The sequence below is a fragment of the Onychostoma macrolepis genome, chromosome 09 (assembly GCF_012432095.1).
Source record: "Onychostoma macrolepis isolate SWU-2019 chromosome 09, ASM1243209v1, whole genome shotgun sequence".
Classification (NCBI taxonomy): Eukaryota; Metazoa; Chordata; class Actinopteri; order Cypriniformes; family Cyprinidae; genus Onychostoma; species Onychostoma macrolepis.
The window spans coordinates 281,589-309,329 of NC_081163.1; the positions used below are offsets into that span (position 1 = coordinate 281,589).

Below are 27,741 nucleotides of genomic sequence, written 5' to 3' on the forward strand. Positions count from 1 at the left end.
TGGTGCCCCCCTGGGAGTGGTGCCCTACACAAACTGCGTACTCTGCGTATAGGGAGCGACGGTACTGGGCCCAAAGCTTGCCTACTCTTCTACTATACACTCAAAAGTGCGTACTTTTTCTTCACCAAAAGAATACTTTAAGGACGTAGAATAAGTATGAACACTGGGACTCAGGGTTAGGTGTTTAGTGTGTTTTGTAGTTTTCAGACGCTCCCTTAAACACTACAGGTGAGTGAAGTGACGCCATCGTTGTTTTTCGCGGCACAAAAAGTGAAAGTAAATGTTCAGAGTTGATGTTTCTCCATTTAAACAACCAGAATCGACTCTATACAGAATATCAGTGTTTCATAGGAACTTTTATAAAAGCTAAGCCATGATTTACGTGTAGCTGCTTCATAGAAAGGCGGTGGATTTTGTGAATCTGTGTAAATAAGGTGAGTGCTGATGATCAGATTTACAGTGACTTCCGCATTCATATTTCCTGTAAAGTACGTATATTTTATATGTTTTATATTTTCTTTTTCAAGCAGGTGAACGTGTTTTGATTGGTGTTTGGTGTTGTCTGTGGTTTATTTGATCATTTGTTAACACGACTAACATTGTGTATCTGAGTGAACCGCGTCTCACGATCTGTTTCTCTCAGGATCCGTTCAGATGAATTATTGTGTTTGTTTGTCATTTCCATTCAGAGTCAGTGCTGGAGATCAGATTCTGTTTCATCATGGATCACACACAAACATCCTCAGATGAAGAGTTTTCTCCAGGATACAGGTACTTTGAATAAACACTGTATTAAATCACCTTGAATGATGGGAGATGGGAGTCTCTTGTGTTCTTGTGTCTGGAGGTTTTTAAGTTAAAATGAAGATTGCATTTTAAAAATTTCAAAAGGCCTCCTTATGGAGTGTTTTTGATGAAAAATATTAAAAGAAAATGTTTATCATCATAGAGGATTACATCTGTTTTGTTATAGTTCATTTCAGCAGAAGAGATCAGAAGCAGAGTCCAGCTGTGTGTCTCTGAGGAGTAACAGGTCTATGAGTTATCCAATACATTTTAAGACTCGAGATACAAAGACTGATCTCAGGTACGTTTTTATAGAAATATAATTATAGCATGTCATTTTATATTGTCAAAATAGTGTAGCCTATATAGTATTTTCTATGATATATGAGGAATTTTTCTTGTATAGGTAAAAGATATATATATATTAGTGGTGGGCATAGATTCATTTTTTTAATCTAATTAATCTCACTGTAATCTTGGAATTAATCTAGATTAAAATGGATCATTTGAATTCTGCCAAGTAGATCAGAATAAGTTCACTACTAGTAGTAAACAACTAGCAGTCATCAAGAAGCAAACATAATATGGTGGTAATTCGTGGTGTCGTGGTAATTAATAGGCTAATTAATTAAATTAAATGGGGCGGAACTCCGCTGTGCGCGCGATACAGAGAGCGCTACCATGTAAAGTAGAGACATAAATGACACGCCGTCGTGTAAATAAGATAAATAACATAAGGCTATTTAGTTTGTTTAATAAAAGAACAAGGTATACACCTGTTCTATAGGGAAGGTAACATTGAATGACTTCTTTTGTGGTCTGGCGCTATAGAAAATAAAATTAAATAAAATCAACTTGACCTTCAAGGGGGCCGGGGGGTGCCGTTGGGGGGGCGGGCCGCCCCCTAAAATAATGGTAGGGGAAACACTGAGATTTCCATTGGGAAGCTTCTTAAAAATAAATTTTCCCTGAAGCAAACCTGGCGGCTTCATAGCTGCATGCATGTTAGCACGCATACACAGTACACACAGGTTCGAAGACTCGTTCTCGCCCCCTACAGTGCAATTCGGCTAGGTATACATCCGCGCTAAAATATCAAGGTGAAAGTCATCATAGCTTGCGTAATAGACCCAGCTCCCAACCCAACTTTGAGAATAGATTAACGGCGATATTTTTTTTATCGCCCGATAAGAGTCTCACGTTAACGCAGCACGTTAACGCCGATAACGTCCAACCACTAATATATATATATAATATATATATAGAGAGAGAGATTTTTTTTAAAAATTAATTAAAAAAAAAATCTTTATCTGATATTTTAACATAGGCTATATAGTGTTACACAGAGAGATGCATTTGTGAAAGCACTCAGATCAATTTAACACATTTTGTCATAAATATATGAGTATGTACTTTATTAAATATGGTAATTCAAAGGATTCACTTTTTCTCTCTCTGTTATAGTTCAGTTCATCAGAAGAGATCAGAAGCAGAGTCCAGCTGTGTGTCTCTGAGGAGTAACAGGTCTATGAGTCATCCAATACATTTTAAGACTCGAGATACAAAGACTGATCTCAGGTACATTTTTATGTTTAGTGCTGGGCAACGATTAATTGCATTCAAAATAATTTTTTTTTGTTTATATAATATATGTGTGTGTACTGTGTATATTTATTATGTGTATATAAACACATCCATGTATATATTTAAGAAAAATATGCTGTTTATATATTAAATATAATTATATAAAATGTAAATTATATGAATATAAATATATACATGTAAATATTTTCAAAATGTAGATTGTATGTGTGTGTATTTCTATATGCATAATAAACATACACAGTACACACACATATTATGTACACAAAAACTTTAATTTTGGATGCAGTTAATCGCAATTAATCGTTGTCCAGCACTAATAGCATGTAATTTTATATTATCAACATGGTGTTATCTTTATCTTTTAATATCTTTATCTGATATTTTAACATAGTGTTACACAGAGATATACATTTGTGAAAGCATTGTTCTATTTAACATCTTTTGTAATAAAATATTGTAAATGAAATGACCATGAAGTGCTTTTTAAATTGATTGTTTGAAAAATATATGAAGATATGCTTCGTTAAATATGGTAATTCAAAGGATTGACTTTATTCTCTCTCTGTTATAGTTCATTTCAGCAGAAGAGATCAGAAGCAGAGTCCAGCTGTGTGTCTCTGAGGAGTAACAGGTCTATGAGTTATCAATACATTTTAAGACTCGAGATACAAAGACTGATCTCAGGTACGTTTTATAGAAATATAATTATAGCATGTCATTTTATATTGTCAAAATACTGTAGCCTATATAGTATTTTCTATGATATATGAGGAATTTTTCTTGTATAGGTAAAAGATATATATATATTAGTGGTGGGCATAGATTCATTTTTTTAATCTAATTAATCTCACTGTAATCTTGGAATTAATCTAGATTAAAATGGATCATTTGAATTCTGCCAAGTAGATCAGAATAAGTTCACTACTAGTAGTAAACAACTAGCAGTCATCAAGAAGCAAACATAATATGGTGGTAATTCGTGGTGTCGTGTAATTAATAGGCTAATTAATTAAATTAAATTATGTAATTTAAAATTACATAAGGTAGCCTACCTAAAGGCTTTTGCGTTTTTTCCCGACATAAAAATAAAGGGGATTTAATATTGATAATAACATTGAAGACATTGTATGATTATTCCTTAAAGATAAGGTTTTAATAGTTTTAGTAGTAGTAGTCTATTACGTTCTGCCCAATGTCTTCAAGTGAAACCGAACTTTTATTTTGACGGGTTGCCTTGAATACCTTTACATTTCTGTGTATATGATATGAGGATAGTTTTCTCAAATGAAACGCTCGAATGCTCATGAAGTAACTCTCAGAGCAGTTCTGGAGATGTTGTTCATGTATTTATGTCCTCATTTAGTGAGGCGACAGGCGTTAATATCACCGCATAGCGTCGGCGCTTCTGTATGAGTGAACAAACCCGCGTCTGCGCCATACATTAACACAGAGACACGCAGAAGTCATATTTAAATAGACTTTTTGCGGCTTAATATTTACAAATAGGAGTGGGAGTGTGCTCACTTGTGTGTGCGCTTAACGTTTGTTTGTGTGTGTGTATATGTGTGTGCGCGAACCGGGCGGAACTCCGCTGTCTTGTAGCGATACAGAGAGCGCTACCATGTAAAGTAGAGACATAAATGACACGCCGTCGTGTAAATAAGATAAATAACATAAGGCTATTTAGTTTGTTTAATAAAAGAACAAGGTATACACCTGTTCTATAGGGAAGGTAACATTGAATGACTTCTTTTGTGGTCTGGCGCTATAGAAAATAAAATTAAATAAAATCAACTTGACCTTCAAGGGGCGGGGGTGCCGTTGGGCGGGCCGCCCCTAAAATAATGGTAGGGGAAACACTGAGATTTCCATTGGGAAGCTTCTTAAAATAAATTTTCCTGAAGCAAACCTGGCGGCTTCATAGCTGCATGCATGTTAGCACGCATACACAGTACACACAGGTTCGAAGACTCGTTCTCGCCCCCTACAGTGCAATTCGGCTAGGTATACATCCGCTAAAATATCAAGGTGAAAGTCATCATAGCTTGCGTAATAGACCCAGCTCCCAACCCAACTTTGAGAATAGATTAACGGCGATATTTTTTATCGCCCGATAAGAATCTCACGTTAACGCAGCACGTTAATGCCGATAACGCCCACCACTAATATATATATATATATATATGAGAGAGAGAGAGATAGATTTTTTTAATTAATTTAAAAAAAATCTTTATCTGATATTTTAACATCGACTATATAGTGTTACACAGAGAGATGCATTTGTGAAAGCACTCAGATCAATTTAACACATTTTGTCATAAATATATGAGTATGTACTTTATTAAATATGGTAATTCAAAGGATTCACTTTTTCTCTCTGTTATAGTTCAGTTCATCAGAAGAGATCAGAAGCAGAGTCCAGCTGTGTGTCTCTGAGGAGTAACAGGTCTATGAGTCATCCAATACATTTTAAGACTCGAGATACAAAGACTGATCTCAGGTACATTTTTATGTTTAGTGCTGGGCAACGATTAATTGCATTCAAAATAATTTTTTTGTTTATATAATATATGTGTGTACTGTGTATATTTATTATGTGTATATAAACACATCCATGTATATATTTAAGAAAAATATGCTGTTTATATATTAAATATAATTATATAAAATGTAAATTATATGAATATAAATATATACATGTAAATATTTTCAAAATGTAGATTGTATGTGTGTGTATTTCTATATGCATAATAAACATACACAGTACACACACATATTATGTACACAAAAACTTTAATTTTGGATGCAGTTAATCGCAATTAATCGTTGTCCAGCACTAATAGCATGTAATTTTATATTATCAACATGGTGTTATCTTTATCTTTTAATATCTTTATCTGATATTTTAACATAGTGTTACACAGAGATATACATTTGTGAAAGCATTGTTCTATTTAACATCTTTTGTAATAAAATATTGTAAATGAAATGACCATGAAGTGCTTTTTAAATTGATTGTTTGAAAAATATATGAAGATATGCTTCGTTAAATATGGTAATTCAAAGGATTGACTTTATTCTCTCTCTGTTATAGTTCATTTCAGCAGAAGAGATCAGAAGCAGAGTCCAGCTGTGTGTCTCTGAGGAGTAACAGGTCTATGAGTTATCCAATACATTTTAAGACTCGAGATACAAAGACTGATCTCAGGTACATTTTAATAGAAATATAATTATAGCATGTCATTTTATATTGTCAAAATAGTGTAGCCTATATAGTATTTTCTATGATATATGAGGAATTTTTCTTGTATAGGTAAAAGATATATATATATTAGTGGTGGGCATAGATTCATTTTTTTAATCTAATTAATCTCACTGTAATCTTGGAATTAATCTAGATTAAAATGGATCATTTGAATTCTGCCAAGTAGATCAGAATAAGTTCACTACTAGTAGTAAACAACTAGCAGTCATCAAGAAGCAAACATAATATGGTGGTAATTCGTGGTGTCGTGGTAATTAATAGGCTAATTAATTAAATTAAATGGGGCGGAACTCCGCTGTGCGTGATACAGAAGGCGCTACCATGTAAAGTAGAGACATAAATGACACGCCGTCGTGTAAATAAGATAAATAACATAAGGCTATTTAGTTTGTTTAATAAAAGAACAAGGTATACACCTGTTCTATAGGAAGGTAACATTGAATGACTTCTTTTGTGGTCTGGCGCTATAGAGAAAATAAAATTAAATAAAATCAACTTGACCTTCAAGGGGCGGGGGTGCCGTTGGGCGGGCCGCCCCTAAAATAATGGTAGGGGAAACACTGAGATTTCCATTGGGAAGCTTCTTAAAATAAATTTTCCTGAAGCAAACCTGGCGGCTTCATAGCTGCATGCATGTTAGCACGCATACACAGTACACACAGGTTCGAAGACTCGTTCGCCCCTACAGTGCAATTCGGCTAGGTATACATCCGGCTAAAATATCAAGGTGAAAGTCATCATAGCTTGCGTAATAGACCCAACTCCCAACCCAACTTTGAGAATAGATTAACGGCGATATTTTTTATCGCCCGATAAGAGTCTCACGTTAACGCAGCACGTTAACGCCGATAACGATCAACCACTAATATATATATATATATATATAGAGAGAGAGATTTTTAAAAATTAATTAAAAAAAATCTTTATCTGATATTTTAACATAGGCTATATAGTGTTACACAGAGAGATGCATTTGTGAAAGCACTCAGATCAATTTAACACATTTTGTCATAAATATATGAGTATGTACTTTATTAAATATGGTAATTCAAAGGATTCACTTTTTTCTCTCTCTGTTATAGTTCAGTTCATCAGAAGAGATCAGAAGCAGAGTCCAGCTGTGTGTCTCTGAGGAGTAACAGGTCTATGAGTCATCAATACATTTTAAGACTCGAGATACAAAGACTGATCTCAGGTACATTTTTATGTTTAGTGCTGGGCAACGATTAATTGCATTCAAAATAATTTTTTTTTGTTTATATAATATATGTGTGTGTACTGTGTATATTTATTATGTGTATATAAACACATCCATGTATATATTTAAGAAAAATATGCTGTTTATATATTAAATATAATTATATAAAATGTAAATTATATGAATATAAATATATACATGTAAATATTTTCAAAATGTAGATTGTATGTGTGTGTATTTCTATATGCATAATAAACATACACAGTACACACACATATTATGTACACAAAAACTTTAATTTTGGATGCAGTTAATCAATTAATCGTTGTCCAGCACTAATAGCATGTAATTTTATATTATCAACATGGTGTTATCTTTATCTTTTAATATCTTTATCTGATATTTTAACATAGTGTTACACAGAGATATACATTTGTGAAAGCATTGTTCTATTTAACATCTTTTGTAATAAAATATTGTAAATGAAATGACCATGAAGTGCTTTTTAAATTGATTGTTTGAAAAATATATGAAGATATGCTTAGTTAAATATGGTAATTCAAAGGATTGACTTTATTCTCTCTCTGTTATAGTTCATTTCAGCAGAAGAGATCAGAAGCAGAGTCCAGCTGTGTGTCTCTGAGGAGTAACAGGTCTATGAGTTATCAATACATTTTAAGACTCGAGATACAAAGACTGATCTCAGGTACGTTTTATAGAAATATAATTATAGCATGTCATTTTATATTGTCAAAATAGTGTAGCCTATATAGTATTTTCTATGATATATGAGGAATTTTTCTTGTATAGGTAAAAGATATATATATATTAGTGGTGGGCATAGATTAATTTTTTAATCTAATTAATCTCACTGTAATCTTGGAATTAATCTAGATTAAAATGGATCATTTGAATTCTGCCAAGTAGATCAGAATAAGTTCACTACTAGTAGTAAACAACTAGCAGTCATCAAGAAGCAAACATAATATGGTGGTAATTGTGGTGTCGTGTAATTAATAGGCTAATTAATTAAATTAAATTATGTAATTTAAAATTACATAAGGTAGCCTACCTAAAGGCTTTTGCGTTTTTTCGACATAAAAATAAAGGGATTTAATATTGATAATAACATTGAAGACATTGTATGATTATTCCTTAAAGATAAGGTTTTAATAGTTTTAGTAGTAGTAGTCTATTACGTTCTGCCCAATGTCTTCAAGTGAAACCGAACTTTTATTTTGACGGGTTGCCTTGAATACCTTTACATTTCTGTGTATATGATATGAGGATAGTTTTTCTCAAATGAAACGCTCGAATGCTCATGAAGTAACTCTCAGAGCAGTTCTGGAGATGTTGTTCATGTATTTATGTCCTCATTTAGTGAGACGACAGGCGTTAATATCACCGCATAGCGTCGCGCTTCTGTATGAGTGAACAAACCCGCGCGTCTGCGCCATACATTAACACAGAGACACGCAGAAGTCATATTTAAATAGACTTTTTGCGGCTTAATATTTACAAATAGGAGTGGGAGTGTGCTCACTTGTGTGTGCGCTTACGTTTGTTTGTGTGTGTGTATATGTGTGTGCGCGAACCGGGGCGGAACTCCGCTGTGCGCGCGATACAGAGAGCGCTACCATGTAAAGTAGAGACATAAATGACACGCCGTCGTGTAAATAAGATAAATAACATAAGGCTATTTAGTTTGTTTAATAAAAGAACAAGGTATACACCTGTTCTATAGGGAAGGTAACATTGAATGACTTCTTTTGTGGTCTGGCGCTATAGAGAAAATAAAATTAAATAAAATCAACTTGACCTTCAAGGGGGGCGGGGGGTGCCGTTGGGGGGGCGGGCCGCCCCCCTAAAATAATGGTAGGGGAAACACTGAGATTTCCATTGGGAAGCTTCTTAAAAATAAATTTTCCCTGAAGCAAACCTGGCGGCTTCATAGCTGCATGCATGTTAGCACGCATACACAGTACACACAGGTTCGAAGACTCGTTCTCGCCCCCTACAGTGCAATTCGGCTAGGTATACATCCGCGCTAAAATATCAAGGTGAAAGTCATCATAGCTTGCGTAATAGACCCAGCTCCCAACCCAACTTTGAGAATAGATTAACGGCGATATTTTTTTTATCGCCCGATAAGAGTCTCACGTTAACGCAGCACGTTAATGCCGATAACGGCCCACCACTAATATATATATATATATATATGAGAGAGAGAGAGAGATAGATTTTTTTTTTTAATTAATTTAAAAAAAAATCTTTATCTGATATTTTAACATCGACTATATAGTGTTACACAGAGAGATGCATTTGTGAAAGCACTCAGATCAATTTAACACATTTTGTCATAAATATATGAGTATGTACTTTATTAAATATGGTAATTCAAAGGATTCACTTTTTTCTCTCTCTGTTATAGTTCAGTTCATCAGAAGAGATCAGAAGCAGAGTCCAGCTGTGTGTCTCTGAGGAGTAACAGGTCTATGAGTCATCCAATACATTTTAAGACTCGAGATACAAAGACTGATCTCAGGTACATTTTTATGTTTAGTGCTGGGCAACGATTAATTGCATTCAAAATGAAAGTTTTTTGTTTATATAATATATGTGTGTGTACTGTGTATATTTATTATGTGTATATAAACACATCCATGTATATATTTAAGAAAAATATGCTGTTTATATATTAAATATAATTATATAAAATGTAAATTATATGAATATAAATATATACATGTAAATATTTTCAAAATCTAGACTGTATGTGTGTGTATTTCTATATGCATAATAAACATACACAGTACACACATATTATGTACACAAAACTTTTATTTTGGATGCAGTTAATCGCAATTAATCGTTGTCCAGCACTAATAGCATGTAATTTTATATTATCAACATGGTGTTATCTTTATCTTTTAATATCTTTATCTGATATTTTAACATAGTGTTACACAGAGATATACATTTGTGAAAGCACTCTTCTATTTAACATCTTTTGTAATAAAATATTGTAAATGAAATGACCATGAAGTGCTTTTTAAATTGATTGTTTGAAAAATATATGAAGATATGCTTCGTTAAATATGGTAATTCAAAGGATTGACTTTATTCTCTCTCTGTTATAGTTCATTTCAGCAGAAGAGATCAGAAGCAGAGTCCAGCTGTGTGTCTCAGAGGAGTGAAGCGTCTGTGAATCAGCCATTAGATTATAAGAGTGAAGATACAAAGACTGATCTCAGGTCTAATATTTCTGTAAAAGATTATTTGTTAATGATACAGAATACATTGGTTTAGCTTATTTAATAATGCAGTATTTTAATTTTCCAGCCATGAAGTCCTCGACAGGTTTAGATCAAATCTGCTGAAGAAGTTTGAGCGTCTGTATGAGGGAACAGCGACGCAGGGAAACCCAACACTCCTGAATGAGATCTACACAGAGCTCTACATCACAGAGAGTGAGAGCGGAGAGATCAGTAATGAGCATGAGGTGAGACAGATTGAGACACAATCCAGGAGAGCAGCAACAGAGGACACAGCCATCAAATGCAATGACATCTTTAGACCTTTACCTGGACAAGACAAAGCCATCAGAACTGTGCTGACAAAGGGAGTCGCTGGCATTGGAAAAACAGTCTCTGTGCAGAAGTTGATCCTGGACTGGGCTGAAGGGAAAGAGAATCAGGACGTCCAGCTCATATTTCCACTGCCTTTCAGAGAAATCAACTTGATGAAGGACAAAACACTCAGTCTTTCAGATCTTCTTCACGTGTTTTTTCCTGAAACTAAAGAAATGGAAATATCCAGTGATGAATATAAAGTGTTGTTCATCTTTGATGGTCTGGATGAGTGTCGTCTGTCTCTGGACTTTAAGAGCAAAGTGAAGCTGTGTAATATATCTGAATCAGCCTCAGTGGACGTGCTGCTGATGAACCTGATTGTGGGGAATCTGCTTCCCTCTGCTCTCATCTGGATCACCTCCAGACCAGCAGCAGCTGATCTCGTCCCCTCTGAGTGTGTCCATCGAGTGACAGAGGTACGAGGCTTCAATGAGCCACAGAAGCAGGAATACTTCAGGAAGAGAATCAGTGATCAGAGTCTGGCCGATACAATCATCTCACACCTGAAGTCATCAAGGAGCCTCTACATCATGTGCCACATCCCAGTGTTCTGCTGGATCTCAGCCGCTGTTCTGGAGAAGATGTTGAGTCGAGCAGAGAGTGGAGAGATTCCCAAGACTCTCACTCAAATGTACACACGCTTCCTGATCCTTCAGACCAACATCAAACATGAGAAGGACTATGAGAAGAAGGTGACAGATGAAGACATGATCCTCAAACTGGGGAAAGTGGCTTTTCAGCAGCTTGTGAAAGGCAACCTGATCTTCTATGAGGAAGACCTGAGAGAGTGTGGCATTGATGTGACAGAAGCATCAGTGTACTCAGGATTGTGCACTCAGATCTTCAGAGAGGAGTTGGGCTTGTATCAGGGGAAAGTCTTCTGCTTTGTTCATCTGAGCATTCAGGAACATCTAGCAGCTCTATATGTGTATCTCTCCTGTACAAACAACAACAGAAATGTGTTTGAGCCAATCACCAAACAGAGTTTACAGTCTAAAGTGAAGGACAGGTTTCAACTCAATTCATCAGAACATGTTTCATTATCTGAGCTGCATCAGAGAGCTGTGGATGAGGCTCTACAGAGTAAAAATGGACATCTGGATCTTTTCCTGCGGTTCCTTCTGGGTTTGTCAGTAAAGTCTCATCAGATTCTCCTACAACAAATAATAACGCTGAAAAGAAGCAGATCTGACAGCAATAAGAAAACAGCTGAGTACATCAAGAAGAAGATCAGGACCATTGGCTCTCCAGAGAAATCCATCAATCTGTTCCACTGTCTGAATGAACTGGGTGATCGTTCACTAGTGGAGGAAATACAACAGTATCTGAAATCTGGAAGAATAAAGGAAGCCAAACTCTCTTCATCTCAGTGGTCAGCTGTAGTTTTTGTGTTGTTGACATCAGAAGAGGAACTGAATGTGTTTCGTCTTGATACATTTGTTGAAGGAAAGAATGAGGCTGAAAATATGGAAGTTCTTCAGAAGCTGCTGCCTGTGATTAAAGAATCCAGATCAGTTCTGTAAGTATCACTGAGAACAATCACTTCACTGTTAAAACATTAAGAAAATCAAAGTTAAAAGCTCATAAATCTTCAGCGCTGCAGATGTTGTCCAGAGTTTAGTGGTCAGTATTTTGATGTGTTTTATATCAAATCAGTGACACTGTAAGATTCAGAGACAGAGAAGTGGCAGATGAATACATTATTTGGGTTTGTCAATAATTAAAAATGTATTTGCAAAAAAAGGAATTTAAGTAATTGTTATTTTTAAAAAGGTCATGAACTGCCTCTGTTTATTATTTTGTACTGTTCTCTGAGGTCCACTTATAAAGTTGTCAAGATTTTTACATAAAAAAAAATAATTATGTGTGATTAAACAGATTTGTATGAATATCTGCATAAAACAGACAATTTGGTTAAAAATACTGACAGTGCAATAAAGAAATATTACTTATTTTTATTGAATGAGGCTTTAAATGATTTATGATCATGTTTTTTGTTCTTTGTCATTTTAAATCTGTCCAATGATGCGTCACACATTGATTTGTACTTTCTTTTTATTAATGTATTCACAGCTAAACTGATCTGATCTGAGAGTGAAGAGTGTGTCATTGTTCTCTACAGGTTGAGTGATTGTGGCGTCACAGATGAAGGTTGTGCTGCTCTGGCTTCAGCTCTGAGATCAAACCCCCACACCTGAGACACCTGGATCTGTCTCGGAATAAACTCGGAGAATCAGTGAATCTGCTCTCTGATGTACTACAGGATCCTGACTGTAAACTGGAGAAACTGTGGTAAGATTATATATGACACACTGTAAAGTATTTGTGAAGTGAAAAACAAATCACCCAAAAAAGTCTGAAAACACAATGACAAGTCAGACAAAATGTAAAAATGATGTATTGTTTGTGAATGGAATACTTACTACTGATTGGATGAGACAACTGTCAATCAAGATACAGAGATACAGAAAGTAAAACATTGTGTGGCTTTGTTTCTTGTAAATGTGTGGACTTCTGTGTTCATGTTAAACCTATAAATGGATTGTCTTAGGGGTGTCCCCGACTAAGGATTTTCATAGTTGAATCGGAATTTTCGAATCTTGCTGATAGTCGACTGATAGTCTAATCATGTTTGTGGGCGGGGCAAAATACATTACCAAGAGTCAAGTCAGACATTAGACAGTCATAGTTACTGACGTTAATACACAGGGAAAATGTGTAACGGACGCCTCGCAGATACAAACGGAGTGAATGTTTTATGTTTTGATTAAAAGATAGTTAACATTAGACGTCAGCGAAACCCTAAGAATTCACAACATTTTTTACAATAGTGCTCTCATTATAACGTTATGTATATGACGGTTATTAATGTTCTGCATTTCTGTTTTGAGCTTTGCGTGCTGAATGACATGTAGAATGAAGCATTTGATAGCAGGTTTTTAATCAATGGGATTTAACTCATTTATCTCATATAGAATACGATTCATTATTTATACAACATAACGTTAATATAACAACTTATAGGCTATATGCACAAAACGCCCCGATGCATGAACGTGTCTGCGCGGCTCTGAACTCCTTTTGTGGACGCGTTCTTCACGCAACAACATGCAGAAACACGGGAACTACCGTATTGACCCGAATATAAGATGACCCCCCTTTTTCCAGATGTACCTTTTGGAAAAAGGCTTTTTGAAAACCAAATCTTGTTTCTTTGTTTTTCTCTCTCTCTGTAAAACACATTTTTTCTTAAATTATTTTCATATTACATATTTTTCCTATTTTAATTTTTGTTTTGAAAGTATGGTAAATGGGCCCTACTGGTAAAATGTACCAACAACGACATTGAAAAATATACACTTTTTGAGATAGGCTACCATAAAAATAACAGGTAGCCCATCTGAATTATATAACATTTAGCCTATCCATCTCATCATAGCCTACCACAATTTTATTAACAGTAGAAGTGAAATCTTATTGTAGTCTTCATATCTGGGTACTGTCTTATGTTTTAAAATCACTTACAGAGGAAGTTTGTTCCCATCTGGCTAACATGACAGTCACGACTCGTGCCGCTGTAAGCTTTTCTTTTTCTTTTATTTTCACTCGCGATCTTTACAGCACACATTACATTACATATTTCGTGGCACACTCGTTAAGCGTGTTTGGCGCCACCTATTGTTGTGGGTGTATTACTGACATGTCAAAGTCTAGACCCCGAATATAAGACGACCGCGTTTTTTCAGATGTATTTCCAAGAAAAAAACATCGTCTTATATTCGGGTCAATACGGTAAATTCAAAAAATTCACAGCGTTTTATTCACAGCGTTTATACTGTTCTCATTATAATGTTATGTGTATATGACAGTCCCAGTCATAGTCATTAATATTCTGCATAGTTGTTTGTCCTGCGTGCTGAAGAGATAATCACCGTACAATGTAGCACTTTAGGCTACTGCAGCGACTCAACAAAATGCATCTTATACGAGATAAATAATATATAAACGATATAGCCTATATAAACCGGCTAAAATGTTTTGAAATCACTTGTATCCTACCTGATCGAAAAAAAAAATACAGTCTTTCGCTCTGCCTGTGTCAGTTTGAGTCTTGTTAAAGTTTTAAATCCTTGCCGCCAAGATGCTCCTCTGTCGGTCACGGATTATGGAAAGTGAAATTTAAATCTATAGAGGTGGTTGGATTTATTCACGCATCGTTAAAATATTTATTTAAAGCTTTTTCTTTTCAGATTCTTATTTACAACATTATCATAATAGGCTGTGTATTAACTTATTGGGAGAAAACCGGTAGTTCTATGTGAAATCAGACATTGAGCACCCCTATAGCTAAAATGGCACGATCATAACACCCTGAATCGTCGACTATTCGGGGTCACCCCTAGATTGTCTGTTTACACTAAGTGCTAATAGCCGCCTTGTTAGCAAAGGCTTGAGTGTTAGCAGACAAAATTACTAAAGAAACCAGTCAGATAAGTGAGAGAGTAAGGACAGTGCGCTTTTGAGGCGACCAACCCAGTACAAATCTGCATTTCTTCTCATTTATTCCATTGTATATTAGCTCAGAGAGGTGTTTATATTAAAGAAAACATAACAAAAAAATTAAAAACATGGAAATAAAATGTCTAACATAACATGTATATAATTAAAGTTATATGTGGTGTCCACGTTGATCAGATGTTCTGGTGAATCAAACACATGCAGCTCATATTGTTCTCAAACTCAAAAGCGTGAGTCTCTTCCTGCAGCTTCAAGAACAGCTTTACTGATCAGCAGCTTCAGTGTGATTAGGAGCAGGTGTAGCGGGGGCTTTAGGAATACACACAAGTAACCACACTATAAGACAGCATCTGTTTATAATGAAGAGAATCATATAAAGAATATGTTATTACCTACTGTTTTATAAATCACTGCAATACGTTGAGGTGTAAGTACTATCTGCCACAATTTACACTAAGTATAAATAATATCTCACAGTGTAGCTGATCTCAGGTTTTGATATCCTTGTGTCACACACACACACACACACACACACACACACACACACCACTACTCCATACATATTAATACAGATCAAAATAACAGTATAAAGCTCAGCTGTGTAATGTAGGGTTGCGCGATAATGCCCATTGTCATATCGTCCTATTGTCAGCCTGTAAGATCGCCGATACGAATAGTATCGGGGAGGGGCAATTTTTTGCTTATTTATGTATTTGTTTGCTTATTTATAAGATCATTTATTTACTTATTAGTCTACATTTTTTAAATTTTATTTACACTTTTATTTAAATATTAACGTAATTATTAATTATCACGCGGAATGACACATGGGAAATGAGGACCGTCTATCATTCTGACAAGGAGGATGGAGTTGGTGGGAAAGAAAAATGCCACATCGCCTATTTGGCAATATTTCGGGTTTACACCAGATGAAAAAGGTGACCCCACTGATGTCACACTTTGCTCGAAGGTTGAAATCACGTCTTACTTACAAGAGGAAGTAATTGATGGTGATGACAAGCCACTGGACTGGTGGAAAGAAAATAGATGCCGTTTTCCTTTAATGGCAAACCTGGCAAAAAAATACCTGTGTGTTACCGCGACTAGCACCCCTTCAGAGCGTGTGTTTAGCGCAGCCGGCAACATAAGTACTCCCCTTCGCAGCCTACTCAAACCAGAAAAAGTTAACCAGCTTGTTTTTTTGGCAAAAAATCTGTAGTCAGAAGCATTACTCTTGCATCGTAAACAGTCATATTGTTTTAAATCTGTAAGCAATGTAACTAAGATTGCATTGTTTTAGTTCTTGGTTATTTAATTATTATTTTTTTTTTTTTTGCTTTTTGTTTATTGAAACGTGTTTGGCTATTAGCGACAAGATAAACACTCTTATGTTAAATATGTTAAACAAGTTGGAGTTTGAAATAAACCTGCTTTTCATTTTCATAGCTGACTGATTATTGTGCATTTATTCTGAATACACATCATACATTTGCGGCTTGCAAGGAATGCTTATGACGATTTTTAAAAGAAAATCACTCCTTTTTGAAAACGTATTACAAGCGACTTTAAAACTAAATTTACTTCATTCACAAATTATGTCAAGCCTGCTTGTTAAGAGACATCATTTTTGTACAGCTGTTATTTTAGCCATGTTTAAAAAAAACGGCAAAACCGCATGATTTTCGTTTTGTTTTAGTTGCATAAAGTGTAAACAACAACAAAAATAACATAACTACACAATAACAAAAATGTTATATTATTACATAATTTTGTATATTAACACTGATAAATTTATGTATGATTTTTTTTATATATTCCTCTGCACGTCGGTCTGGTGGGTGAAGGTTACGCGACGATGTCAGTGTGAAACTATGCAAGGGCCAATGAATTGTACTTTGATAATAATAATTGCCTAATAATAATAAAAAAACAAGAACTAGAAAATAAGCCGTATTATCGTCATTTTTATTAGCTATCGACCATATGGATGACTATCGTCGATAGACGATAGTATCGTCTATCGGCACAACCCTAGTGTAATGAATAGTGTGTTTAAACAGATTTTTATGAATGTATACATAAGACAGACAATTTGGTTAAAAATACTGACAGTGCAATAAAGAAATGTTATTTATATTTTTAGAATGAGAATTTAAATGATCTATGATCAGGTTTTTTTTTTTTTTTTTTTTTTACTCTTTTGAGATTTTAGATCTCAATCCTATTATCCATCAAACATGCTGATTTGTGTTCATACTTTATTAATGGATTCACAGCTAAACTGATCTGATCTGAGAGTGAAGAGTGTGTCATTGTTCTCTACAGGTTGTATAATTGTGGCGTCACAGATGAAGGTTGTGCTGCTCTGGCTTCAGCTCTGAGATCAAACCCCTCACACCTGAGACACCTGAGTCTGTCTTGGAATAAACTCGGAGAATCAGTGAATCTGCTCTCTGATGTACTACAGGATCCTGACTGTAAACTGGAGAAACTGTGGTAAGATTATATATGACACACTGTAAAATATGTGTGAAGTGAAAAACAAATCACCCAAAAAAGTCTGAAAACACAATGACAAGTCAGACAAAATGTAAAAATGATGTATTGTTTGTGAATGGAATACTTGCTACTGATTGGATGAGACAACTGTCAATCAAGATACAGAGATACAGAAAGTAAAACATTGTGTGGCTTTGTTTCTTGTACATGTGTGGACTTCTGTGTTCATGTTGAACCTTTAAATGGATTGTCTGTTTACACTAAGTGCTAATAGCTCGTCTTGTTAGCAAAGGCTTGACTGTTAGCAGACAAAATTACTAAAGAAACCAGTCATATAAGTGTGAGAGTAAGAACAGTGCGCTTTTGAGGCGACCAACCCGAGTACAAATCTGCATTTCTTCTCATTTATTCCATTGTATATTAGCTCAGAGAGGTGTTTATATTAAAGAAAATATTAAAAACATGGAAATTAAATGTCTAACATGTATATAGTTAAAGTTATATGTGGTGTCGTCACGTTGATCAGATGTTCTGGTGAATCAAACACATGCAGCTCATATTGTTCTCAAACTCAAAAGCGTGAGTCTCTTCCTGCAGCTTCAAGAACAGCTTTACTGATCAGCAGCTTCAGTGTGATTAGGAGCAGGTGTAGCGGGGGCTTTAGGAATACACACAAGTAACCACACTATAAGACAGCATCTGTTTATAATGAAGAGAATCATATAAAGAATATGTTATTACGTACTGTTTTGTAAAGCACTGCAATACATTGAGATGCAAGTACTATCTGCCACAATTTACACTAAGTATAAATAATATCTCACAGTGTAGCTGATCTCAGGTTTTGCTGTCCTTGTGTCACACACACACACACACACACACACACACACACACTCACACACACACACACACACACACACACACACACACACACACACACACACCACTACTCCATACATATTAATACAGATCAAAATAACAGTATAAAGCTCAGCTGTGTAATGAATAGTGTGTTTAAACAGATTTTTATGATTGTATACATAAGACAGACAATTTGGTTAAAAATACTGACAGTGCAATAAAGAAATATTAATTATATTTTAGAATGAGAATTTAAATTATGATCAGGTTTTTTTTTTTTTTTTTTTTTTACTCTTTTGACATTTTATATCTCAATCCAATGATCCATCAAACATGCTGATTTGTGTTCATACTTTATTAATGAATTCACAGCTAAACTGATCTGATCTGAGAGTGAAGAGTGTGTCATTGTTCTCTACAGTTTGAGTGATTGTGGCGTCACAGATGAAGGTTGTGCTGCTCTGGCTTCAGCTCTGAGATCAAACCCCTCACACCTGAGACACCTGGATCTGTCTGGGAATAAACTCGGAGAATCAGTGAATCTTCTCTCTGATGTACTACAGGATCCTGACTGTAAACTGGAGAAACTGTGGTAAGATTATATATGACACACTGTAAAATATAAGTGCTAATAGCCAGTCTTGTTAGCAAAGGCTTGACTGTTAGCAGACAAAATTACTAAAGAAACCAGTCAGATAAGTGTGAGAGTAAGAACAGTGCGCTTTTGAGGCGACCAACCCGAGTACAAATCTGCATTTCTTCTCATTTATTCCATAACATAGCCACATATTTAAAGCCTAAAATATATAGGGGTCATTCTATGGAAATGTCCATTTTTCTGTCCCTATAACCTTTACAGAAATATTACACTTGAAAAACACTTGGTTACAATTTTTTTATGTTTTAAAATGAAACGATGTGTTATTTGAACAATTACACCTTCTTGAGACGTCAATGTGGCAATATTTGTTTTTAATTAATTATAAAGAATTCCAAGCACCACAAAACTGCTCGTCCCCGCAGCCATGTACAGAGAGAAAGCGCTTTATTCTGAGGTCAAAAACAGGTTTTTCTGCCATTTAAAATAAAATAATGTATACATAACTATCAAATAAATTACATAAAAAAACTAAATGCCAAATAAATATTTTAGAAAATATATAAAAATATTATATTACATTATAATATATTATATTAAAAAGAAAACATTATATTACATAATATTATTAAAAATATTATAAAAAAGATAAAAATCATTAAGCTGTCATTTATATTCATGAAGTCAAAAGGTAATCTAATAATGTGGTCTGAGTTTAAATGTTAAAAAAAAGAAATACATTTTAAGACATCTTGCCATACCAGGCTATTCAAACCAAATGTATTTACTCAGTATTAGGATATGACTACTTGTGTTTTATTACAGCCCGTGATAATTAATACATTACAAAAACATTGTAAAAATTAGGCTAAAAGAAAGTCGTCCCACTCCTCGTCACATGTATGTTCCTGTTTTTCTTTATTTGGTAGTTCCTGTTATTAGTTAATCATCGTTTAATATCAGCTGTTTTGTATTAATCATCTTGTTTGCTCCTTTGTTCCCTGTCTTTATAAGTCCTCAGTTCTCTCCAGTCTTTGTCTTGGATTGTTATTTTCAATGGTAGTCTATGTGTGTTGATGCTCATTAAATACCCCTTTACGTTTACTCCGTCTCTGCCTCCTACTACAACCACCACCGCGTGACACTCCTATACGTCTACATCTATCATCGCTTGGATTACAGCGTCACGCGCCGCCTTATTCAATGTGATTTTTCTCCAATGAGGGGGTGGAACATATGGAAAATTACGCTACGGCCAACCTGGTCTCATAAAAATATGTACCTCTGCGCACTTTTTGTGCGACACCGTTTTACGTACCTTGCTGCACGTTTCGCCGCAGGTTCAAATAGAAATGTCCACTGAGTGGCGCTAAAACACAGGTTCAATATGTGAACCCTGGTACATTTTTATTATGTAGATATTGGTACGTATTGCTGTTTTTTTTATTACGTTGCTTCAGATACGTATTGCGGCGGTTCAGAATTCAAATATCTAGGGACTGTCGCTAAAGGTTAATGCTCTGTCGTGTTGGAAATATGCCCTACACCAAATCCAACCCTAAACCTACCCAATAGTGTTGACAAATGCAAAACTGATATAAAAACGCATTAATTGATGCAACTGTGCCATTTGAACTTCCTTTTACCCAGATTTTGACTGCTTTGTCGAACCGTAGTTACACAGGATGTGAACCGGTGCTTCTCGTCTCCTAAGTCTGTCTCCGTACTCCGTGAGCTACCGAACAAACTTGTCATCTATGAAAACCCATAGATATGAAACTGGACGTGTGCGATGCTAACGTTCAAAAGCATCAGTTTTCAAATCTCCCAGCATATTAATATTGTTTTGAAGTCATAGCATGACATTATTCAAGTAATTGTGCGAAAATTACGCTTTATTAATCGCAACTCTGTAAATTTGTGTGAAAGTGTTCATTTATTTTGGAAACTGCAGTGATATGTACTTATTGGTACGTATTTCATGTCACGCTAAAAAGTGCACCCAGGTACGTAAATGCCATGAGACCAGGTAGGCTACAGCACTTATATTATTGCACTGGTTGACAGAGTGTTAATCAATGCACTGGAGAATACGGCAAACATAAATAAAGAAACAAAGTTGCTTGTCAGATTTCCCCAACAAGCAACCATATTTTTTTAAATAAGCTCAAAGAACCGTAACCCGCGACCAGGGATTTTTTTCCCACAACTTTACAAAAAAAGAAGCCGCAGTCGCATATAATACGTGGACTTGGCGACTGTGGTGTCAGTGTGCATACTATCCACCCTATCTGCCCTAAATAGTATTGAACATGACTAATATCAGTGCGTCAGTAATAACGGTCCGTGGAGAAACACAGTGTTCTGTGTGTAGTTACAGTAAATGGACTAAACGAAGCCTTGAGATGATTTTTTTTGTAATCGAGTTACTCGAGGAATCGTTTCAGCCCTAAAGAAAACATAAGAAAATATTATAAAATATCTAATATGTATATAATTAAAGTTATATGTGGTGTCGTCACGTTGATCAGATGTTCTGGTGAATCAAACACATGCAGCTCATATTGTTCTCAAACTCAAAAGCGTGAGTCTCTTCCTGCAGCTTCAAGAACAGCTTTACTGATCAGCAGCTTCAGTGTGATTAGGAGCAGGTGTAGCGGGGGCTTTAGGAATACACACAAGTAACCACACTATAAGACAGCATCTGTTTATAATGAAGAGAATCATATAAAGAATATGTTATTACGTACTGTTTTGTAAAGCACTGCAATACATTGAGATGCAAGAACTATCTGCCACAATTTACACTAAGTATAAATAATATCTCACAGTGTAGCTGATCTCAGGTTTTGCTGTCCTTGTGTCACACACACACACACACACACACACACACCGCTACTCCATACATATTAATACAGATCAAAATAACAGCATAAAGCTCAACTGTGTAATGAATAGTGTGTTTAAACAGATTTTTATGAATGTATAAATAAGACAGACAATTTGGTTAAAAATACTGAGTGCAATAAAGAAATTTTATTTATATTTTTAGAATGAGAATTTAAATTATCTATGATCTATCTTTTTTATTTTTTATTTTTTTTACTCTTTTAACATTTTAGATCTCAATCCAATGATCCATCAAACATGCTGATTTGTGTTCATACTTTATTAATGGATTCACAGCTAAACTGATCTGATCTGAGAGTGAAGAGTGTGTCATTGTTCTCTACAGGTTGTATAATTGTGGCGTCACAGATGAAGGTTGTGCTGCTCTGGCTTCAGCTCTGAGATCAAACCCCTCACACCTGAGACACCTGGATCTGTCTCGGAATAAACTCGGAGAATCAGTGAATCTGCTCTCTGATGTACTACAGGATCCTGACTGTAAACTGGAGATACTGTGGTAAGATTATATATGACACTCTGTAAAATATGTGTGAAGTGAAAAACAAATCACCCAAAAAAGTCAGAAAATACAACAAGTCAGACAAAATGTAAAAATGATGTCTTGTTTGTGAATGGAATACTTGCTACTGATTGGATGAGACGACTGTCAATCAAGATACAGAGATACAGAAAGTAAAACATTGTGTGGCTTTGTTTCTTGTACATGTGCGGACTTCTGTGTTCATGTTAAACCTATAAATGGATTGTCTGTTTACACTAAGTGCTAATAGCTCGTCTTGTTAGCAAAGGCTTGACTGTTAGCAGACAAAATTACCAAAGAAACTAGTCAGATAAGTGTGAGAGTAAGGACAGTGCGCTTTTGAGGCGACCAACCCGAGTACAAATCTGCATTTCTTCTCATTTACTCCATTGTATATTAGCTCAGAGAGGTGTTTATATTAAAGAAAACTAGGGCTGTAGCTATTGATTATTTTAGTAATTGAGTATTCTGCAGATTATTCCATCGATTAATCGGATAAGAAGTAATTTCTTTATTAAAGAGCAATACTAGATATACAAGAGAAAATAAGATAGGTCTCTTAAAATAAACAACTAATTTATTTCCTTTTTAGAAAAATAAATATTTTTGCATACATTAATTACCGTTAAAATTAAACCCATTTAATGCATTTAATTGCCAAATTACATTCAAAATGCAAATACATATATATATATATATATATATATATATATATATATAAATCAATTTCACATTACTTTAAAAAGGTACAAACTAAAACTAAGCCATAAATCAAAATAATACCTAAATATTGCATTTATGTCGTGCAGCTTAACTTTCAAGTTTGATCCTAACTAAAGCTCAGCATGACACAAGCCTTTACTGTCTTCTTGGAAGGCTTTGTGGCTTTTGTGAGAGGCATTAATCAGTGGACAGGACGGTAACTTGGAACGAGAACAAGAGTCCATACACAATTTCTAAACACATTTTTCTGCAACATGAAATTAGACTTATTTGGAGAATAAACCCTCTTAAATATTTCTCTACATACTTGTGTGTGTGTGAAACTTGTTTTTGATATCTTTCATATTCTGTACGCTGGTCCGTTCACAGCAGTGATAGAAATTAATCTGTTCCAATAAGTTTAAATAGATTTTTACATTTTATGGGCATTTTTACCTTTATAAAGCCTTTTTTTCCTTTTTTTTTTTTTTTTCTAAAAGTGTGCATCATCTTTTGAGTCAAATTCATACATTTAATCATTCAATTAGAATAAGACATGTGGGCTGTTACCAAACAAAATTAATCTTTGCAATGCAGAGGAAACACAGAAGCTGCGTCTGAAGAGGTGTTTAGATGGAGACCTATTTACACACTATTAATTCAGCTCAGAGGGACACGAAGGCATTTAACCTGCAGTTACAAATGCAGAAATAATATTGTTATTTTAAACATAAAACATTGAATACTGATATTTACAATTATTTTAAAAATGAAAAGATACTTTAAATGTGAATTTAAAACCGCCAGCAGGTGGCAGCAAGTCACTGTTAATAAGTGATTCATTGCGATTGAACTGAATCATTTAAACAATTGATTCATTCAGGAACGAATCACTGTCATGTTGCTCAGAGACACGAAACTGTGCTGTGACTGTGTGTGGGATTATTTCTTGTTGCCAAAATAGAGCAAAAACAGTCAATATAGTGTCTAAAACGTTATTATCTTAGTATTAACTTCCTGTTTATTGAACTGTTGCATAAAATCAGTATCACATTTGTAATCATGCTGATTTTTAGAGGTGAAAACTGGCACTCTTCGTGTGATATTAACTAACTTTCTTTCTGTGGTATTTTTATGCATAACTGTATGGTGTGTGTGTGTGTGTGTGTGTGTGTCTCAGAGAGAGAGAATAAGACGATCAACATGAATGGCGCTTAGACTTTCACAAAACACAGCTAACTTAGGGACATCATAACTAGCAACCATATTGATTTACGGTTTTAAATATCCGTGCGTGCCAATGTGCATACTATCCCCCCTATCTGCCACAATTTACACTAAGTATAAATAATATCTCACAGTGTAGGTGATCTCAGGTTTTGCTTTGCTTCCTTGGGTTACACACACACACACACACACATTAATATAGATTAAAGTAACAGTGTAAAGCTTAGCTGTGTAATGAATAGTGTGATTAAACAGATTTGTATGAATATCTACATAAAACAGACAATTTGGTTAAAAATACTGACAGTGCAATAAAGAAATATTACTTATTTTTATTGAATGAGGCTTTAAATGATTTATGATCATGTTTTTTGTTCTTTGTCATTTTAAATCTGTCCAATGATGCGTCACACATTGATTTGTACTTTCTCTTTATTAATGGATTCACAGCTAAACTGATCTGATCTGAGAGTGAAGAGTGTGTCATTGTTCTCTACAGGTTGAGATATTGTGGCGTCACAGATGAAGGTTGTGCTGCTCTGGCTTCAGCTCTGAGATCAAACCCCCCACACCTGAGACACCTGGATCTGTCTAAGAATAAACTCGGAGAATCAGGAGTGAAGTTACTCTCTGATCTGAAACATGATCCACATTATAAACTGGAGACATTATACTATTGTGAGTATATTATTATTTAAATCTTTTAAAATGGCCAAAGGTGAGTAACAGGCCTCATATGTGTGTAATTGGAGAATATAAGATAATAATTCAGCTTCAGTTTAGTCCCAGTACATTAAACTGTTTAATTCTGTGATCTATGAATATATTGATATTTTCATCTCTTCCAGTGTCTCTGTGTGTAAATGATAAAGAGAGTTGTTGATCATTCACTGTTATTAATCTATGATCAGTTGTTCATTCATATCTCTGGCTGTAATATGAATATACTGTGTTTTTCTGAAATGGATCTGCTGATGTGATGTGACAGCAGTAATGTCTCATACTCATATGTGACTGTCTGTGTGTTTTATTGTAGGACTCTCAGTATTTAGACGTCAGTCCAGTTTCCTCAGGATCAGCTGATGGTGAATAAGGAGCCGCTACAGAGACGTCAGTCACACAATCAACAGAGACTGAAGACACAGAGACACGGCATCACAGAAAGTTAAAACACAGGGCTTATATACGCAGAGTTAGCAATGGCAGGCGTGACAATTCACTACAATATTTAATTTTTTATTTTTTTAATTTAAACTGGAACCAATTGCAATTTTTCTTTTTTGGCTCATTTGCATTGATGTTATGCCTCGAGACACTAACATGTGTGTAATGGATCAAGCAGCGTCAGAATCTGGAGCAGGATCTAATTGATGATAGCTGTGTTGTAACTGATGCTTGTGATTTTAAACATGTCCAAAAGAAGTAGTTTGATCTGTAAGGGTGGATAATCAAGGAAAAATGTAAAGAAAGGTATGTTCTTTGACATCGACTCAGATGAGTCGACTAAGGCTGAATGTGACGATTAAACTGCTGTGTGTGCACTTGAATGGGTTAAATGCAGAGCATAAATTCTGGCCACACGTCACTTTCACTTTTTTTTCCCACTTTCATTATGATGTATTATATTAAGCTTCATGTAAAGCATTACATTTTCAATAAAACAGGTATCAGAAGACATCCGATTGAGTTTAATTAGTGATTTTGCTAATTCTCTATATATCTTCAGTGAGTCGAGCAGTAATCAGCACTGGTGATCTACAGAGCAAAACATCTGTCCAGCAATAAGTGGATGACGTTTCCTGAAAAAAGTGTTTGGTTCCTCTGAAGGATTTCAGGAGCAGCGAGCTCAAAATGAGACGCACGCTGGAGTTTCTCTTGAAATTAAAGTCTGCACAGTATTTACTAGAATATTTTCCATGACATCGATGAACATCTGCTTTGCTCTTCATTTTAAAAGAATTTCCATCCAAACTCAGTGTGTAATTCAATCAAACACAATATCACTTCAATACTGCTGAACTCTTGATGAAACCGTTTATCAGAGCAAACATTCTGAGTCTTTTTGAAGGAGACGCTCTAGCAGCACAAACCTGTGTTTCAGTCGCCTCATTTACAAAATCAATTTAAAATAATCTGAACATAATTACATAATGATAACATCAGCCAGTACGGGCCAAGAGTTTGCAATGATGAGCTTTTTTTGTTTGTTTGTTTTTGTCTTCTGCTTATTTGATAAAATACAGTACAATTTAAAACAGCTGTTACTAACTGTTTTCTATGTGAATATGTGTTAAACTGTAATTTATTTCTGTGATGCGCAGCTGTATTTTCAGCATCATTACTCCAGTCTTCAGTGTCACATGATCTTCAGAAATCATTCTAATATGTAAAAATCATGTCTAATATAATTTTTATGGTACAAACTGTGATTCAAAAGTTTGGTGTTTGTGTACAATAAAAAAAAAAAAAAAAAGAAGAAATAAATTTTATTCATCAAGGACACATTAAATTAATCAAAAGTGACAATAAAGACAGTAAATAAATGCTGTTCTTTTGAACTTTCTGTTCATCTGTGAATCCTGAAAATTAAAATGTATAACAGTTTCCACAAAAATATTGTGCCGCACAACTGTGTTCAACATTGATAATAATCAGAAATGTTTGTTGAGCAGCAAATCAGCATATTAGAATGATTTCTGATGATCATGTGACACTGAAGACTGGAGTAATGATGCTGAAAATACAGCTGCGCATCACAGAAATAAATTACAGTTTAACAATTTAAATTGTAATAATTTCATAATTTTACTGTATTTTTGATCACATAAATGCATCCTTGGTGAGCAGAAGAGACTTGTTTCAAAATAATTAAAAATCTTACAGACCCCAGGTTTCTGACGGGTAGTGTGTTTTGAATCAAAATTTTAAATCGATTCATTGAAACAGAGTTTGAACTGATTCACAGAAATTAATCAAATTTATCAGCTTAAAGTTTGAATATTAAATACTGTCAGTCTGAATACTGTCATTATGGAATGTCAAAGCTGCCTGGAAATAATATATATTAGGGGTGTAAACGGTACACAAATATGACGGTTCGGTACATACCTCGGTTTTAACATCACGTCTCGGTATGATTTCGGTACAGCAGGGGGAAACTAAACTTTTTCTTTCTTTCTTTTTTTTTTATAAATAGTGGTTTACTGAACAAGTTGCTCTTTCTTTAAATACATTCAGATTACTTATAGTTTAATTTTTCTTATTTATAAAAATCTACCTCAGTTTACGCTTAAAACTATAGGTGTTACGGGGCTGACGAGACGAGAGGCGTACGGATCCATTTGCAGACTTTTATTGGCAAGAGACGTGGTCATAACAGGCAGGGTCAAACAGTGGCAAACAGGTATAACAGGGGCGAGA

General features: G+C 34.8%; 1 protein-coding gene across 1 annotated transcript; it reads left to right on the top strand.

The window, feature by feature from the left end:
• The first annotated feature begins 270 nt into the window (after nt 1-270).
• On the top strand, nt 271-26,524 carry LOC131546592 (NACHT, LRR and PYD domains-containing protein 3-like). The gene is given in 15 exon segments (XM_058786274.1): nt 271-434; nt 690-771; nt 974-1,087; nt 2,251-2,364; nt 4,778-4,891; nt 6,739-6,798; nt 10,049-10,108; nt 10,197-12,005; nt 12,609-12,673; nt 12,676-12,778; nt 17,330-17,500; nt 18,786-18,956; nt 22,198-22,368; nt 24,821-24,999; nt 25,358-26,524. Coding segments are annotated over 14 exon segments (3,183 nt in total). The 5' UTR covers nt 271-434; nt 690-721; the 3' UTR covers nt 25,360-26,524.
• The last annotated feature ends 1,217 nt before the right edge of the window (nt 26,525-27,741 follow it).